This window comes from Periplaneta americana, chromosome 9 (assembly GCF_040183065.1).
Source record: "Periplaneta americana isolate PAMFEO1 chromosome 9, P.americana_PAMFEO1_priV1, whole genome shotgun sequence".
Classification (NCBI taxonomy): Eukaryota; Metazoa; Arthropoda; class Insecta; order Blattodea; family Blattidae; genus Periplaneta; species Periplaneta americana.
In genome coordinates, this window is record NC_091125.1 from 68,363,747 (window position 1) to 68,383,450 (window position 19,704).

At 34.4% G+C, this 19,704-nt stretch overlaps 1 protein-coding gene across 5 annotated transcripts in view; it reads right to left on the minus strand.

The window, feature by feature from the left end:
* The window catches only part of LOC138706053 (potassium voltage-gated channel subfamily KQT member 1-like), a 901,236-nt gene that overhangs the window by 332,585 nt on the left and 548,947 nt on the right, over positions 1 to 19,704 (minus strand). For 3 of the 5 annotated variants that reach the window (XM_069834957.1, XM_069834958.1, XM_069834956.1), the window contains exon 1: positions 9,770 to 10,575. The exons of the other annotated variants lie outside the window; for them this stretch is intronic. In XM_069834957.1, the coding sequence (XP_069691058.1) occupies positions 9,770 to 10,428 (659 nt within the window). In that variant the 5' untranslated portion in view covers positions 10,429 to 10,575. Of the gene's footprint in view, positions 1 to 9,769; positions 10,576 to 19,704 lie in introns of those variants that run through there. 5 annotated transcript variants of the gene reach the window in all.

A 19,704-nucleotide genomic window follows, 5' to 3' on the forward strand; every position in this document is an offset into this window, starting at 1 on the left:
CTGTTGAGCTGCACAACTGAAGTCTGTTAAAAATTTTAAATTAAATTAATACAGTTTTGTAACTTACTTTCCCATTGTTGATAGGACTGCTAATTTTCAAATAACTCTGATGTTAAAGGGATTACTGAACATGTGTTTAAATCTCTATTGTTGAAATGTATTTTTAAAAGTTAATGGAATTTTGTTTTGTTTTATTGTTAAACCTAATATAATATGGACTGTTTTATATGAAATATGGAAAATATATGGAAATTAACGAAAATATGTACTAAACTCTAAAATATGGAAAAATATGGAAAATAAAAGTAGGATTTTTCAACCCTACACATTGTGAAACATAAAGATAATGCAAAATATAAATTATATTAGCTTTATAAGTAAATATGTATTTACATATAAATCCTTTCCCTGGGATGAGGGTACTAAGAAAAGGCTCTGAGAAATCCAAAGAGATTGTATTTAAATCACTAGTTCGTCCAGTAATGGAATATGGTGCTGCATGTTGGGATCCTTACAGATTAGAACATATTAAGACACTGGAAAAGATTAAAAAACGGGCTCTCAAGCGTTGTCATAATAATTCACCATTAAAATGGGACACACTCACGGACAGGAGAACGCAAATTCGATTATGCGCAATGTTCAGAACATACAGAGGTGAGCCTGTCTGGAGAGAAATAAAAAATAGGTTACTCTTCAAGGAACGACCACTCATATAAATTAAGGGAAAGAAGACAGAGGACGGACACTGGAAAGTTTTCTTTCAATCCTACTATCAGGGACTGGATTGCTTTACCTGCAGACTTACTAAAGACTTTACCAATAACCAAAAATGTATTTAAAAATAGGCTAAAAGACTTTACTAATAGACGGTAGTATATTATACATAGGCCTACTATTTAAAGGGTGTAATTGATATTTTGTTATTTTAAGTGTTGTTTCAGTGAAGAAGTGTGTTGTGTCAGTGAAGTGTGAAGTGTGTTGTGTCAGTGAAGTGTGTTTCTGTCAGTGAAGTTTTATAGTTTATAGTGGAAGTGCAAAGTATTGGAACAGTGAAATGTTTTTGAAGTTTTAGTGAAATCAGGATAGAACCAGTGAAATGTGTCGTAGTTCCAGTGCAGTGTATGAGTTGTCGGCGAAAGGAGTATAGTGCTGAAAGGTACTTGTGCAGGTATGAACATATTATACTCGCGGGTTTTAGTTTGAACTCAGGGTTAAGATACAATTTAGTTTTACTTTAAATTTTATTTTAAGTGATCGTGCTTCATTTAATTTAGGATGATTCCTGTATTATTATTATTATTATTATTATTATTATTATTATTATTATTATTATTATTATTTTAATTATTAATTTATTATTAATAGTGTTTATTATTAATTATCATTATTGAGTGTAATTTGTTATCACTGCCATCGGCTATATACCCATTTGCAGTGTGAATAAATGCATACATTACATACATAGGCAGACATACTGTACATACATACATACATACATACATACATACATACATACATACATACATACATTATAAAACATCTAAAGATGTCATTTTGTAGAACTCAAAAGTGGTTGGGGACCAACATTAAAAAAAAAAAAACTTTTACAGGCGCCTCCAACCCTCTAGTTCCGCCATTGGTAATGACTTCTAACAATTCAAGTTCAATGAAATGATTGGAGTATAGACGTCTAAAGTTAAAAAACTGGAGGCCGAAATTATAGCCTAATTTTTATTGTATATTCCTATGAAGTTGTTCCTATGATCTGATTTGCCGATACAAGTCTGTGGAAAACGGTACACCAAATATAACACCTTCCTCATTGTCAGTGGTGGAATTAATACTACGTGTGTGATTAATTGAAAAAATTGAGGGTTCAAATCCGATTGAGGACAATGAATATTTAACAGGCGAGAATCATATAAACGTATCAGTGAGATCGTGCAGAATTACAGTAAAATCGATAGTTTTTCCGTCCTCAGTTTTTTGTTGTGCAGATGGCTGAAACGGGAAAGCAACTAGAAGGCCAGCATATGAAATGTATTCAAACATTAGTGCATACCACACGGACGGCTAAATTAGTATTAAGTTATTCATATATTCATATAATAAATTATATAGACCCTAGATGAGTTGTGTACTTGTTGCAGATTATCAAATTATTTCCACTGCGACAGAAAATGAATTGTAGAAAGCTATCCAAGGACTAAGTAAAATAGCTTATAAATACAACTTCGAAATGTCAATACCAATAACAAAAGTGTTGGCATTTCATGGTAATGACCCGATACATATAAAGTCAGCGCCTCCGCCGACTAAGTTACGCCGTTGTCTATGATGATGATGATGATGATGATGATGATGATATTTATTTTTGCAAAAAATTTGAAGATTTCAATTAATGGGAATTGTTGTTTAGACAACTGTCCGAAGACAGGTTTGAACCTCATAATAAGTGAGACCAAGAAGACATTACTCATGAGGTAACTAAGTCAGGAGATAATGGAGTATGATGGCCAGTTCCTGTCCTCCTCCAATGCATATACATCGCTGACTAGCTACATATTCCATTAATGATACTTCAGATGTATACAAAAATTGTTCTTCCTCTGACACATATCATCAAGTGAGGCGTACCTACTGCCTGATAATACAGCAGATGTACAGATACGGAAATAACATTTGGAGCTCCCCTACTGTGTAAGTTTTGCTTACAACACACTGCGCATGTGCAGTAAACAAGAGCCCCTGTGTATATGCTACTTGTGGACACTCGTGCGAAATTGTTGCCTATATACAGATGGACTCTCATCAAGACTCGCCCCAAATTTTAATTCCGTATCTGTACATATCAGCCTAGATCATATATACCCCAGATAGGTTGGCCTTATAGGCTTTGACGTTAACAACTTTTGTCAGGTTTACTGCGCTGCCATCTAATTGTTACATAAGGAGTCACGTCATAATTCCCATTTGAACTGCATTAGCGACTGTACTGCCATCTCGTGTTCGTTTACGGCAGACGGGTGGCATCCTGGCGGTTGTTCTCTTCAAAGTGCAAACGATTTTAACATAGCGATGACCTATCTGTTACATATATGATCTAGGATATTAGTCACAACCTCAATCACACGTAAAAGGGGAATATATCTGTTAATATGATTACTAAGCCTACTAATACAATATAAGTTATGCCCAAATAGAATAAGTAGTGGAAGAACGGAGCAAAGATTTCGAACTAATTTTAAATTTTGAAAACCTATACGCCCAATGGCTTGGATAGACAAAATGGTAGGTAGTTTATTTTATTGCTATGTTTCAGAATTTGAACCTCTTGAATTGTTTCGTTCTTAATAATTTGAATATTATGAATGACAGATATTCGTAAGTAGCGGAAAGCCCTGACCATATTGTTAGACTCTCACAGCTCAAGGAAATACAACAAAACACACACTCGGTCTCAATGAGATGAATAAAACATTTCCACTTCCTTTTTTTTTGAAATTGAACTCAGGTCCAATATGCATTTCTAACTAGAAACATTGCTCTTGAACCACAGAGGGAGTGTAAAATTTTATAAAAAAATGAATACCGATTTTTAAGCAAACGTCCAGTTGTTTCGTCAGTATTAATGGTCATTAAATCAAATATAACACGCAGTGCTTTCGAATTTACATATATTGTAACATGTATAGACGAAACATATTTCATCTCAAAATCGCCACATATTTATACACAATTAGGTTCCCCAAATGAGTGTGAAAGTTGCTACCAATTGAAATCTTCCAGCTGTTGTTCATCGTGTTCCCTTATCAACTTTCACAGTCAATGTGCTATGTACTTAAAATAGAGTATCGAGAGTCTATCAGCAATAGGATTTATGCTACGAGTATTACGTGTTTCGTGGAACGTTCTAGGTATGAATGCCAGATAGCTGTATTGCTCTCTTGGAAAGATGTTACAGGTGTAACAGTCTAGTGTCACGTTGCTTTGTGAACTAATAAGAATAGTCTGAATTATGGATAAATGGTGACATAATACGCAGAGAAAATTGAAGTACTCCGAGAAATATCTATCATAATAGAGTTTCTTTCGATAATAAATTCAAATTTGACTTCTGAACTTTGAACTCTGTATATGACATGCAAAGTTGACATTCTAGTACTGTAGGCTACTGTCACATGACCATCTTTAAGGTGAGCTGTACTTGAACGTATGGAAAAATCATAAATCTGCTAAGTTTTAAGCTGCAGCTGCACAAAATGTTGGAGCAGTAATTTGACATAATTTTTTACAGCATTACAGAGGGTTATTTGCAAACTTTTAAGGAGTGAGACATATTTTTTACTCACTATTACACACCATGTGAACAAATATTTTAAATTTGTATATATGAATGGTTTGATTCCAAAACCTACTGTTCTTTCTCCAAAACAAATTTTGACCTAATAACATAATATACTTATATCTTAAACTGTGAATCCAATGACAAAATTTACTTTTTGCCAATTCCTGCTATTTTTCACTGAAAATGATACCTATTTAAAAGTATGACTATTTTTTCCATAACCTATGTTTTATATTTCTCTTGCCAAAACCTAATATGTTATATTTTAATTTAGAAACTATGAAATATTCTAGTACGTTAAGTACATAGAACGGTATAAAATGCAAGTCGTCTCATTCTGTCATAAATTTGGAGTTCCAATTAAGGAAATTTCTATGATAGCTTTGAAAGGTTCTCTGCAGATTTTACGGCGACACTTGTACTTCAATTGAATTGTCTCAGTCTATTTGATCTTTTATCTGTTTTTTATTTTACTGCAAATTTTCATTATTGTAAAACATTATCTACTGTAAATTTCCGTTTATTGTAAACAAACTTCTTTTAAGACACTTTTAATGTCACACCTTAAATGTTACTGTTAACATTCTTTGTCTTTGACAACCTCACCAAGTTGAGGAAGATTTATTAAATAACAAAAAAAAAAAAGAATAAACACGTATTTTAAAATTAACCCCTTCATTTTAAAGCTCTTTCCTGTAAAAACAACAAAGTGAAATAGAAGGTTTTGGAAACAAACCATTCATATGTGCAGGATTGCACATACAGTACCTCAAAAACAAATTATGTAAGGAGCTTAAATTTTTACTACTAGCTCTTAATAATATAACCTTTAAAATTAGGATATGATTATAATATTTCTGTGATTAATTATGTTGAAAAAAATTATTGCATTTTCAAATGCTTTATCAACAGTAATCTCACTAGACGTTTTGATTTATCTAGAGAAAATCAAAACTCGAGTGGGATTTAATTGACTATTACACGATTAGAAGAAAATATATAAAGATTATAAGTAACGAAGTACTCCAATACAATAAAATATTAATTGACTTACGAAAATACAACTCTCTTCAAATGTATTATTGTACCATCTCAACATTACAAATATTACGCTAGATGCATGCTAGATGGCAGTAGTGAGCAATGCCTTCTCGTAGAGAAGTTCTCGATCTATTATACACGATGGCAATGTTACTAGTCAAGAAGGCTTTGTTGATTCAGTTTCATTTTTATTAAAATGCAACATTCCACTTTAATTATCCAAATCCCAGTAATCAACGTCACTTGACAGATGATTTTTAATAAATCTTAATATTAAACAATCTCTGATACGTGACTATCCATAATATCATATAGCAGAAGCTATAACATAACCTAACTAATATACACAAGTATTAGAAAAGTTTTAATTAACGACGATGACATAAAAAATAAACATGAATAATTTTAAAAGGAATAATTATTGAATGTACAATTTTCAAATTTGAATGTGGTTGGTGGTTCAATTGATGTTATATTGGACGTGTGCGTAATAGAAGTGGAACTCGTTGATTTAGGCCTACATGGTGTATTCAACTTATTCAGAATTTCCGAATGAATAATTTTGAAAGGAATAATTATTGAATGTACAATTTTCAAATTTGAATGTGGTTGGTGGTTCAATTGATGTTATATTGGACGTGTGCGTAATAGAAATGGAACTCGTTGATTTAGGCCTACATGGTGTATTCAACTTATTCAGGATTTCCGAATTGTGCTCTTCATTTATTTGTAAATCGGATTTCAGAAGATGCATAGGTATGATCAGTGATTTTTATTAATTCTTGTTCCTGAATGCCAATGCGAGTCATATTTGAAACTGCTGTGCATCGACTGGAGTGGTTTGTAATTATATATATATATATATATATATATATATATATATATATATATATATATATATTTGACGTCCAGACCAGCGCAGTTTCAAATGTTGGCAAACAAAGAAACAAATGCTAGGGACGAGATAAAATTGTGCGATAAGCAGCCATGATTGGTTGAAATACGTCCTTTCGTAACGTTTTATTGGTCAAAAGTAGTATGACGTAGTAAGAGTGTAATAGTCACTCTAATTAAATGCATAATTTCTGTAAAAGTACTTGAAATTAATACGTCAATAACATAATAATATTCTACTCTTAACGTAACTGAATTATAAAAATATACATCAATTTCAGCTTTGTAATATTTAGTTCTGAGATGTACAGTATATAATATATGCAAATTTAATAATAATTGTTTACGTAAATAATAAAAAATAAAAAAGTACCGGTACCTAAAAGTTGCTTATCTCTCGTACCTTAAAATATTCATGAATAAGCCATTATAGCGCTGTAAATATTGCATCATATTATCGGTGCAGCTTTTCTTGAATCTGTTATTTTAGACATTATACAATTTATAATTATTTTTTCCATGTGGTCACGTGTAAGTCCATTTAAGCCTTTGAAACATTCATATAGCAACATCGTCTACTTTTTTATGTGCTTCTACTTATTTCCCGCCTGTCTAGAGGGCAACCATCTCAGTGCTCTCTGCGTTTTTAATCCAGTATTCCTATTGTGAGGAATATCTACTTTGGCATACTTAAAGTCTGTGGGTATTAATACTGTTTCTGTTTTTCAATTCCCTCTGTGAATTTGGACATAATCAATACCACTCTTGTATCGAAACTTCGTTCTGTACGTGAAAGTGTGCATCTTGCTATCAAACGTAAGAGCCTTGTCTGCTTAGTCGATTTATTTTTAAACACTCGATTTAATGTCTGACTTTGATTTTCATAAGTCGGCACAAATACTGCTATCACCCGTAAAATTTAATTTCTTGCTCTTGAAGGTTTTGTGCTTGAGTATTCTACATGTTGTGTGGAAGTATTTTAAACTCAGTTTTACATTCAATGTTTCTTATAAACAGCGTGAAATAATAAAATTCAAGTAAATACAATTGTATAGCCTCTACTTGTTCTATAAGAGTACTTTTAAAATTATTTCATATTCATATTACATTTTTGCAGCATTTAGCTCAAATTCGAATGGAATTTAAACGAATTAGACATATTTCACTTCAAAAAGTATTATTATTATTATTATTATTATTATTATTATTATTATTATTATTATGTACCGAAGTACGTATGATATTTCCGTGCAGGAAGTCTGTGTTATCATATGATCCATCCTTCATCATTCAACAAGTTAAGACGCTCTTTGATAATACAAGCTTCATCATACGAAATATCAAAACGTTACGGCAACATAACCACACAAGCGTCGTAGATCGAATACAATACGCGATAAAATCTCAATTCTCAACGTCTGCCAAGCATTCTTGAGAGCCGAGATTTCAGTCCGTAATGGCTACAAAGGCTTATGTCCAAACAACATTATAATATCCATTATTTCCTGGTCGCTCCTGAAAATGTTAGCGTTCATCAACCTCAGCTACTTTCTCGGGTTCGTAACCTCGAACAGGTTACTCTGTAGTCCAAGCAGGGAGGCGCATACACAATAGGCGCCAGTTCACGAAACCTGATCGTACTAACACATTCGAACCGCTTTTCGTTGAAGTTTTACGAAGCGAAAAAAAAAGAAGAAGAAATAAACGAAGGTCGTGTAAGACACGCGTCAGAACCAGCAACTGCAAGTAAGCAGCTATAATGTGGAGCAACTGACGGCCCGCTTCTTCGGTAATAACAGCTAACAGACGTACTTGGTAAGCTAGACATGATGCCATGTGAACAATGTAAACAAAACATGTCACATTACAATGAAGTGCCTACAACAAAGAAAATGTGCGTTACCATGGAAACAACATATGTGATAGTACCCAATTACCACGGAAATAGTAAAATTAATTTTATGGCTATGACGTGTTACCATAAAAGCAATAAAACAAATTAGAAGAGAGTTGCAGTTTCCCGTGAAAAGAGTACGACCACCAAGCAGAAGTACAATTTTACTTTGAATATGGTTCAATAAACAGCATGGAAATAGCATTTCCCTATGAACAGCAGACAGTAAATAATATAAAAATGTATAAGAATAATCAGACAACATCTACAAAGAATCAGTATTAAGCTGCTACTTCGAAGTCGAAATTATGGTTAGATAAACAGTGTAAAGTTGTAAAATGAAACAATATACTGGTATCAAACAGTATGCAAACTGAACGTTACTACAGGAACTTTACCGTAGAGAAATTCGTCCTGCGAATTAGATGTTTTACCATAGAATCAGTACAATAAAGGGCAAAATACTGGAGATAAAAATATTAACATGGAAGTAGTGCAACAAACGACATAATCCTGGAAATAAGGAACCATACGATGGAAGCAATACAACAAGGTATTCCTGTAAATGGATCCTGTTACCATAGAAACATTATAAGAAGCCACGTAATCCTGAGAATGAGATGTGTTACCAAGACCGCAGAAATATTTCAACAAATGATGAAGTCTTGAGACTGAGGCGTGGTACTATGGAAGCATTATAACAAAATATATATTCTTGAGAATGAGATATTTTACCATTGTAACAAAACTAAGAACGACAGAATGATCTCAAAATGACAGAGATATATTGCCACGGAAATATTACAACACACTTCTGGCAAGAGTATGTTGCCATGGCATCAGGATAACCTAATACAAATAATATCGTTGCTAGGCGAGAGATCAAAACGAATATCACGAATTACTAGAACTAGGCAAACAGAACAACAAACGGCGATTTGAAATTATTTTATTTTATTTAGTATAACCATGTGACCGGGAGAATCTTTTAGGAAGGATAGTAATATAGAAATGGCAAGTATTGATGGAAACAATAAATTAAGATAAGCAAAATAATAACAAAATACGTTATCGACATGTTACTACGGAAATAGAAAACAAATACAAGCTCTCGATAATTAAATTACATGAAACCGGACCGTCGTTATGGGGAAAAAAAAAATAAATAAAAACGTACTTTGTAAACGAGGGAACAGAACGGGTAAGAGAAGTTACCATGGAAAGGAAATAATAGAAGACTTGGTCTTTAAGCAAGCGAAATGAAATGAAATTAAATGTTACCATGGGAAGCGAGAAACACGAAAGTGAAACGTTACTATGGAAACACAACAACAAACCACGCACTCGCTAAGAGTGATATTGCATAGATATGACACGTTACTGTGGAAATATGAAACAAACCACTCACTAAGTAATCAATTATCAAATGAGAGACTCTCTTTCATTAAAAAAACATACACGCACACCTAGAAATTGAGAAGAAACGTTTAATTTAAAATGTTCAAAAAAAGAAGATCACTCTAGAAGGTAGAAATGAAAAGCTAGTAGCACTCAGTCGTTAAGGGCAACACGCACGCACTGTTACTCACACTGTGAAGTGGTAGACGAAGCACAGCCAGCCTCCCGGGTGCTCCAGGAACACGTACACCCGCTCCTGGAACGTTTTGCCCTTCTTGTGGTGGAACACGTACTTGGCTTTGAAGGCCTGGTCGATGGGTAGGTAGATGGGGTAATACGGGTCCGGCACCCCCGGCGGCCCGTGCCCCGACCCTCTCTTGCCCCCCGTCCCTCCCGGCACTGTCTCCACCACATCCTCCACATCGTCCTCTTCGTCTTCTTCGTCCTCGTCGTCCTCACTCTTAGTCCTCGCGTAATGCTCGTTGTTGTATCGCGGACGTCGCTTCTTGATAGGCGTCGGGACGCGCTTGTGGTGCGCCTCGCCGAAGCGGGGTCCTCGAGGCGCCCTCAGACGTCGCAGCTGCTCTCCCAGAAAGTTGAAACGACCTGTCGGTTCCTCCGGAGGCGCCGCCTCGCTGGGGCTGGCCTCGTCGTTGAGTCGCCGGCGTTCTTCGGCGTCCTGATCCTCGAATACGCCGTCGTCGTCCGAGGAGGGCGCGTGGTTGTTGCGTCCCGACGCCAGCGGAGACTTGAGTACGCTGAGCACCAGGTCCTCGCGCGCCTTGAGGATGAGCTCCCGGGACTGACGGTACAGCGCCTCCTGCTCGGAGCGGTTCATGCCAGCGGCCATGAGGCATCACACGCGCGCGCGGGTCGTTGTCATCCGAGAAGAAGCACTCCCGGCCTCACCACCTCGCGGACGGTATCGCAAGGGCCCGGCATCGCGGCCCGTCACCTGCTCTGCACGCAACCAACTGTGGCTGCAAAGCGCCCGACAGCACGCCCGCCTGCCCGCGCCGCGACAGCAGCGCCAAATCGACCCGACGGTCGGTCCCGCAACTAGCGTGTGGAGGGGGAACTGTGTCACGTAACGCGGGACCAAAAAGCACGGGAGAGATCCGTAAACACACAAACAAGACAGGCCCTATCGCACAGAAAACAAGTCACGTGCCTGTTACCAACACGCTTCCAAGGGCAACCAACGAGTCTAGAAGGGCCCCAACACCCCCACCCCAAAGAAAAACATCCATTGTGACTGTGTAACAGAGGCCGCATCATGCGGAGAATAGAGTCTCCTTCTCCCTCTATCCTTCCTTCCGTGCCCCTTAGCACCAGGCACTGACAGTGCTGTCAGTTCCACGCGACAGAAATGCCCCTGTACAGTCAAAAACTTCCTTTCACAGAGTATGTTGCATTATCGACCAATCCTACAATCAACTATCATATAAAAGGGAAAGAAAGAACAAATAAAAAAAAAATGAATAAAGAGAAGAAAACAAAGGTATCCACATACAGAACATAGCTTCCACATTTTCTCAGTACTCCATGGAATAAATAACATTGAGTATTTCGAGGTTGCAGTCGACGAGCGGGTTTTCATGTATGGCATAATGAGGCAGATCTCTCTAGTAATTCTGTCATTCCTCTGGATTTATTGGCTTAATTACATGCAAAATCGAAAGTTAATACATGTATAAGGACAATGCTGCACAGAAATACAGCATATAGTAAGAGAACAAGTGGCATCCTTGAAGAAAAGAGAGGAAAAAAGAAAATGGTTAGGGTCAGAAAGAAGAAAAGGGAAAAATAAGCAAATAATTAAGGGAGAGAGAAAGGAGAATATTGAAAGAAAATAAAAAAAATGTAGAAATTAAAAATGATATTTGCATTAAAGTAAGTAAGTACAGAGGAAAACGTAACGAATAAATAAAGTAAATAAGTTAATTAATTAATTAAAAGTCGAACGAAAATAAAAATAGAGCTACAGATATACAAAGATTTACAGAAGTCGCAAAGAAGCAAATGTAAGTAGGAAATCTAGTAGACCTATGCCAAAAAAAAAATCTACCTCAATTAAAGAAAGAGAACGAAAGGCTGAAAGCGAAGAAAACTACAAATATATGTTTAAAACAGAAAGAAAGAACGATTAAGTCAAGATTAATGCAAAAGAATGAAATAAAAGCAAATAAAGGTACGAATATATCAAGAAAACGAATCCAGTAAGTAAAAAAAAAAAAACGAATTAATTGAATATGTTAAGAAAAACTGCAAACCAAATAAAGGAAAACTGGAACAAAAATGTAAATATGCAAAAAAAAAAAAAAAAAGTAAAAAGGAATGAAGAGAAGAAAAGAAAATATCGTCGTTCATTTTATGAAACCTCCTATGTGACAGTACACAACATAATTTTTCAGGAGGAAGAAAAATGAATGAAATATCGATGGGTCTACATAAGAATATGAAGTAATTCGGTAGAAAACGTTGGGGAATAATGTGGTGAACATAAATGACATCATGGAGAATCAGTGTGGGCCTATTGATATTTAATTAATTTTTTCTTCCTCCTGAAAAAAATATATACTGTACTGTCACATAGGTGGTTTCGTAAAATCAACGACGATATATGAATGTCAAGAAAAACTACAAATTTTTTTCGGAAAACGTATAATGTGTCTTTCACGTGTTCAATTATATATAAAATTTAATTTTATAATATGTCTTTTACGTGTTCAATTATATATAAAATTTAATTTTATAATTTATAATGTTATATAAAATTTAACATGTGAAAGGCACATTATACGCTTTCCGAAGTGATATAGTGTTAAAAGTTGTGTAATCAAGATGTACAAATTTATTAACTGGGAAAGAGAAGAGAAATGAAATTTACATGCAAATATAAATAAATAGGAATTGAAGAAAAGAATGAAGGAAACGCTTGAATATGTCTAAAAAATATATAAATTGAATAAAATAACAGAATGGAGAAAATATTACAATAAAGAAGAATACAAAAGAATAGGTGGAAAGAGTGAACTGATGGATTGAATATGTAACAAAAAGATATCAAACAATCAAAGATAAGAAGAAAGGAATAGATTAAATGTGCCAAGAAAAACGTGAATCCATGGAAGAAAAGAGTGAATGGATAAAATATGTTAAGAAAAATAAAAATCGATGGAAGAGAATAATAAACGAATTGATTAAACATGTTATGAAAAATATAAAGCAAAGGGAAAGGAATAATAAACGAATAGATTAAATATGTTATGAAAAATATAAAGCAATGAAAGAAAATAATAAACGAGTAGATTAAATATGTTAAGAAAAACAAAAAGTGATGGAAGAGAATAATAAAAGAATGAATTAAATATGTTATGAAACATATAAAGCAATGGAATAAAGTAATAAACGAATAGATCGAATATGTTATGAAAAATATAAAACGATGGAACAGATTAATAAATGAATAGATCAAATATGTTAAGAAAAATATAAAACGATGGAAGAAAATAATAGACAAATGAATTAAATATGTTATGAAAAATATAAATCAATGGAAGAAAATAATAAACGAATAGATTAAATATGTCAAGAAAAAGATAAGGCGATGGAAGAGAATAATAAACGAATAGATGAAATATGCCATAAAAACATAAAGCAATGGAAGAGAATAATAAACGAATAGATTAAATATGTCAAGAAAAAGATAAGGCGATGGAAGAGAATAATAAACGAATAGATGAAATATGCCATAAAAACATAAATCAATGAAGGAAAATAATAAACGAATAGATTAAATATGTCAAGAAAGAGATAAGGCGATGGAAGAGAATAATAAACGAATAGATGAAATATGCTATAAAAACATAAAGCAATGGAAGAGAATAATAAACGAATGGATTAAATTTGCTATGAAAAATATCAAGCGATGGAAGAGAATAATAAACGAATGGATTAAATATGTTAAGAAAAATATAAAGCGGTGGAAGGGAATTATAAACGAATGGATTAAATATGTTTTGAAACATATAAAGAAATGGAAGAGAATAACAAACGAATATATTAAATATGTTAAGAAAAGTATAATCTCAGGAACAAAAAAAACCGGACACTTTAATATTTGCCGGTATTTTGCAAAACATTATCTTCTCATACAATATTATGGTAGCCATCTGTTGTTATGGAGACGTGTATATATTGTTGATTGTTTTTTGTTTTATAAACAAGCCATTACAACCAAATATTCCAATTTTGCTTTCGGAGTCTCAGCTATAACAATTTTGTCTCAACCATTTTGTGCTTCATTATCGTTATCATTCGTTATTTCTTTATTTTTACATTTTCTGAGTTTAAGTGGGGTTGTAACATTTGTCTTAAAACAAGATGCAACCTGAAGATGTGGCTCGAGCTGTAGCCCTTTACGATGATGGACGCAGTGTACGTTACATTGCAAATGTTATGGATATGGCTAGAAGCACAACCCATGATGCCATAAAACGGTATAGAGAGATCCTAGAATATACCAGAAGACCAGGTTCGGGTCGTCCAAGAGCTACAAATCCAAATCAAGACAGGTATATGGTGTTGAGAGCTCTTAGGGAGCGCAACCTGCCAGCTACTAGTGTAGCCCAGCAATTTGTTAACATGCATGGACGCCCAATTTCGGCCAAAACAGTTAGAAGGAGGTTGAAAGCAAGTGGACTGATATCAAGTAGACCTGCAACTGGTCCCAGACTTCTCAGGATGCATCGAGTTGAACGACTGCGTTTTGCAAATGATCACAGGGATTGGAGAAATGAGCAGTGGAGCTGTGTTCTGTTCACCGATGAGTCCCGTTTAAATCTGTGCTCACCTGATGGACGTGAAAGAGTTTGGAGAAGGAGGGGAGAACGATTTTCACAGTGTTGCATTTCCGAAAACGTGCCGTATGTAGGTGGTGGAGTGATGGTTTGGGCAAGAGTGTGTACAGATGCTCGTACAGAGTTGGTTTTTGTTGAAAATGGAAGACTAACAGCTGATAGGTATATAAATGAATGTTTGGCTGATCATTTTGTGCCATTTGGCCAATTTGTAGGCGATAATTTTATTTTAATGCATGATAATGCACGGCCGCATATTGCCCACGCGGTCGGAGATTATCTCCAAGAAGTGGGAATCCATGTTCTTCCATGGCCAGCAAGGAGTCCAGACATGAACCCAATTGAACACGTGTGGGACATGCTGGGACGGCGTGTTAAGAATAGACGACCGAGACCAGAATCGTTACAAGAGTTGAGGCGAGCACTTGGCGAAGAATGGGAACTTATTCCTCAAGAAGACATTGCTAACCAAATTGAGAACATGCCAAGACGTATGGATGCAGTTATTCAAGCCAGAGGGGGTAATACCCGTTACTAAAAAGAGTTTTTAATGTTTAAGGCACCATGAAATGAAAAAACAGTTAGACCAAACGATGCCATAGTTATACGCCCTTTGCAATTTTTTGTAAATTTTCTCATCAGAGATTTTTTTTTTCAAATGTTGCCGTGTAAGGTACTAAATGAAACATTATTTTCTTTAAATGGGTTTTGTTTCATTTTGAAATAATTGGCAACAAAATACAAGCAAATATAGAAGTGTCCGGTTTTTTTTTGTCCCTGAGTGTATAAAGCGATGGAAGAGAATAACAAAGGAATGGATTAAATATGTTATGAAAAATATAAAGCAACGGAAGAGAATAATAAACGAATAGATTAAACATATTATGAAAAATATAAAGCAATGGAAGAGAATAATAAACGAATAGATTAAACATATTATGAAAAATATAAAGCAATGGAAGAGAATAATAAACGAATAGATTAACTACCGATTGTTACGAAAAACCATAAAGCAATGGAAGAGATGAATAAATGAATGGGTTAAATATGTTATGAAAAATAAAGTAATGGAAGGAAGGAAGGAACGAAAGGTTGAAATATGTCACAAGACAATTGTCAACGAGTTGAAGAATAGAATGAATAGAAAAGTATGTAAAAAAAAGAAATAAAAGCGAGAGAGTGAAAGAACTGAAAGAATACGAAGCAATGAAAAATAGAAGTAACTGGACATTGAATATATCGAGAAGGAAAGAAGAGAAAGACATGGAAACGAGAAAAAAAAGTATAGAAAGAAAAAAGAAAGAGATACTAAAAGTAAAAAATATAAAACAAAAAAAATGAACATGTTAAGAAGGAAGAATTACAAACGAATGAAAAAGAGAACAAACTGTAGAACTCAATGTGTTAGAAAGAACAATGAGGAATGCAAAAGAGAAAAGAAACTAAATAATTACATTTATCATTAAATAATATAGAAGCGAACATACAAACATAAACAACAAGAAAGAACTGAAAGGAATACGCGAAAAGAGAGATAATGTAAGAACGAATTATAAAGAAAAAGAGAATTGGAAGACAGAGAATTGGATGTCAAGAGAAAATACACAATGCAACGCAGAAACATAAAGCATAAAGAACAGAAATAGAATGAAAATGGACAGAAAGGAAGGGAATGATGAAAACTGATTTCAATGAAAAGTGCAATTAAGAAATAGGAAAAATATCAATAGATTTGGATATATCAAGAAACAATAAAAAGGAACAAATAATTGTGAATAAAAGAACCAGAAAAACTGAAAGAAAGACATGAAAAGAAGAACGAAATAATTAATTACGACTATTAGCAGTAAAATTCGAAAACTGAAAACAGAATGAAAGAATTGAATATGTCAATAAGTTAATAAGTATTGTAAAATAGAAAACAGAAGAAGAATCGATTGTCAATGAGAAATATAAAAATTGGAACACAGGAGAGGAAAACGAATACAGATCTTATAAGTGATAAGTACAGTTGGAAATCTGAAAAAAAAAAAAATAACGAAACCATTATGTCAATAAAACAGAATAGAAATAACGAAGACATGTCAATGATATGTGCAACTGGAAAATTTAAAAAGAAAACATTAATTATGTCAATGATAAGTACAATTAAGTAGAAAAAAGTAATAATAATTGATAACGTCAATGAAAAATTATAAAACAGAAACAGAAAAAAATAACTGATTTTGTCAATAGTATGATTGGAAATTAGAAATGAAAAATGGGATACCTGTCTGTGTCAATGAGAGGTACGATTGGAAAAGAGGAAAAATATTGAAAGCATTGGTTATGTCATTAACAAGTACAATTGGAAACAAAAAAAAAAGACAGATTACGTTAATGATAAGTATAATTGTAAAGCAGAAAAAGGAATTAAAATTGATTGCGTCAATGAAAAGTACAATTAAAACCGAAAAGAGAACGAAAGAGTTGACTATCAGGAAACACAAAAGAGAACTAGGAAATTGATTATGTCAATTAGAAGTACAATTGGAAAAAAAGAAAAACAATACTAGAAAATGGGAACTGGAAAACATAAAAAACTAGAGTATTGAGAAATACAATTTATTGGAAAGCAGAAAAGAAACTAGAGAATTGATTCATGTCAGTGAGAAGTACGATTATTGGAAAAGAGAAAATAAAGCCAGAAACTTGATTATGTCAATGACGAGTGCAAATAGAAAAATGAAATGTAATAGAGATTTCATTATATCAATGATAAGTTGGGATCGGGATAAAAAGAAGGGGAGAATTTATTACGTCAATGATAAGCATGATTTGGAAAAGAGAAAAAAGGAAGTAGGCAAATGATTATATCAGGTCTGGGCGTAAATGACTCAATTGAGTCACTGCAGATTATCCCTTAACTCCCCACTCCACCTTCTCCGGCAGAGACAGTCATGTTTCGGACCGATACAAGTAGCCAGGAAGGCAAGCATTGCTGAATGATGGATGGTATAAGCCCAGATCACACACACACACACACACACACACACACACACACACACACTCTCTCTCTCACACACATACACACACACACACACACACATATATATATATATATATATATCAGATTGACCAGCCTTATCAATTTCACTATGCTGACATCTAGCTACTGCATAAGAAGTCACGTTATAACTCTCATTTGAATTGCATGGAGCAACTGTACTTCCATCTAGCGGTCGTTCTCAATCGACGGTGGCGATCCTGGCGGTTGTTCTCTTCCAAACGTGACCGATTTTAACATGGGGATGGCCAATCTGTTATATATGTGATCAGGGATATAAGGCAAGCATTATAGCTTTTGGCTCTCGCTGGTCGGCTAAACTCCACCATAGATGCACAGTGCCTTACTATGTGTTTCTGAAACGATGTAAGCAAAAAGGACATGAGCGAAGGTATCTCATTTCCCTTTCCTTTCACCTTTATGCCCAGGGCTGGATTATATCAATGAGAAGTAGGTCTACAATAATTAGAAAACAGAAGAAAAAAACTAAAAAATCCATTATATTAATGAGAAGTACTATTGGAAAACTAAAAGGAACGGGAGAATTGATTATGTCAATGAGAAGTACGAATTGAGAACAAAAGAAATGATCGCCAATAAAATGTATAGTAAAACAGGAAGGAAACGTGGAGGTTTATGAAGAAGTGCACTGCTTGGCTAAGGATGGGTCAACCATAAGAACAGATGATATAGCCCTCGAAAAGGATGGTCAACAAGTCAATAATGTTAACTACGAAAATAAGTCTATTTATAGCCCATGTGTTCAATGACAGATACAAAATGAACATTAATACGTGGCAAAGTGAAAGGACTTCTTTTGATGCTAGGGGAACTACATTTAAATTAATTAAAACAATCCCCCTTTCTCTTAAATTTTCTAACAAGATTTATGTAATAGTACTGAGAGATTCATTATCCATTTTACACAATCACTTGTATAAAACTACATATTATTTACTTTCAGTACTTACTTTTTATTTTAGTTTTGTGTTATGTTTGTCTCATGTTTCTCCTTAAAATCAAATTCATTCATTCATTGATTTTCATTGCAACCCCACCAACCCCTTTTCTCTTCTTGATCAGTTTCAGCACTATTCTTTCTTCATCCACTCTTTCCAACACAGCTTCACTTCTTATTCTGTCTCTCAATATCACATGTTCCATTCCTCTCCATATCCACATTTCAAATGCTTCCATTCGCTTCTCTTCACTTCGTCGTAATCTCCATGTTTCTGCTCCATGCAATGCCACACTCCATACAAGACACCTCACAAGTCTCTTCCTTAGTTCTTTTTCAGAGACCCGCAGAAGATGCTCTTTTTCCATTAAAACTTTCCTTGGCCATTGCTATCCTCCTTTTAACTTTCTGGCTGCTGCTTATAGTACACTCCAAGTATTTAAAGTTGTCCACTTGCTCTACTGCCTCATTTAGAATTCGAAAGTTTATCTTCTTTATTTTTCTTCCTATGACCATGGTCCTCGTCTTATTTGCATTTGTCTTCATCCCATACTGCTCACAGCTGTCATTTAACTCCAGTAGCATATCCCTTAGTATCGTCTCCTCTTTATTTTTGAGTCAACCTTCTATTTATTTCCTATTTATTTATTTTTATATTTTGGATCATAGTGGTCAGCCGTAAATGTCGGCCAGATGTCCCACAGGTGGAATAAGTAAGTATCACGAATTCAGGTTAGTTAAAGATAGAAATAAAAGGATAAATACATATAAATTGATTTCATAAAGCCAGCATATTTCTGTTCACCATCTTTTGTACTAACTCAATTCATTGTCGTTAATCATATTTGCAAATTAAGCTTCATAATTTGTTCTTGCTTTCCTTCCTCGTCCTCAATTATTCACAATAGAGACGATTATGTATTTGTGCAACAAGCTGTGACGGACACAGCAGGATGTGAAAATCACACAAGTTCATTGTGGCTATAAATTAATTCCGTTATTTATCCGAAGGGCTGCTAGTGCTATAAAACAGTGAAAACATAATGTTGTGGTTTCCTTTGATCTTGTCGGATGATCCAAACAGTTTTCTCGCCCACTGCGCTCCAATCGGCGTCTTGAAATAAACACAGTTAAGTCTCATTTAGTTGTTTTACCTCACAGACTGAATGTCTTACGTACTGTGATCTATTCGACGCCAAGTGATCCATGTAATTTGTATGATTGATATGAGACAAATGGTATGATGTATGTCATTTTTCT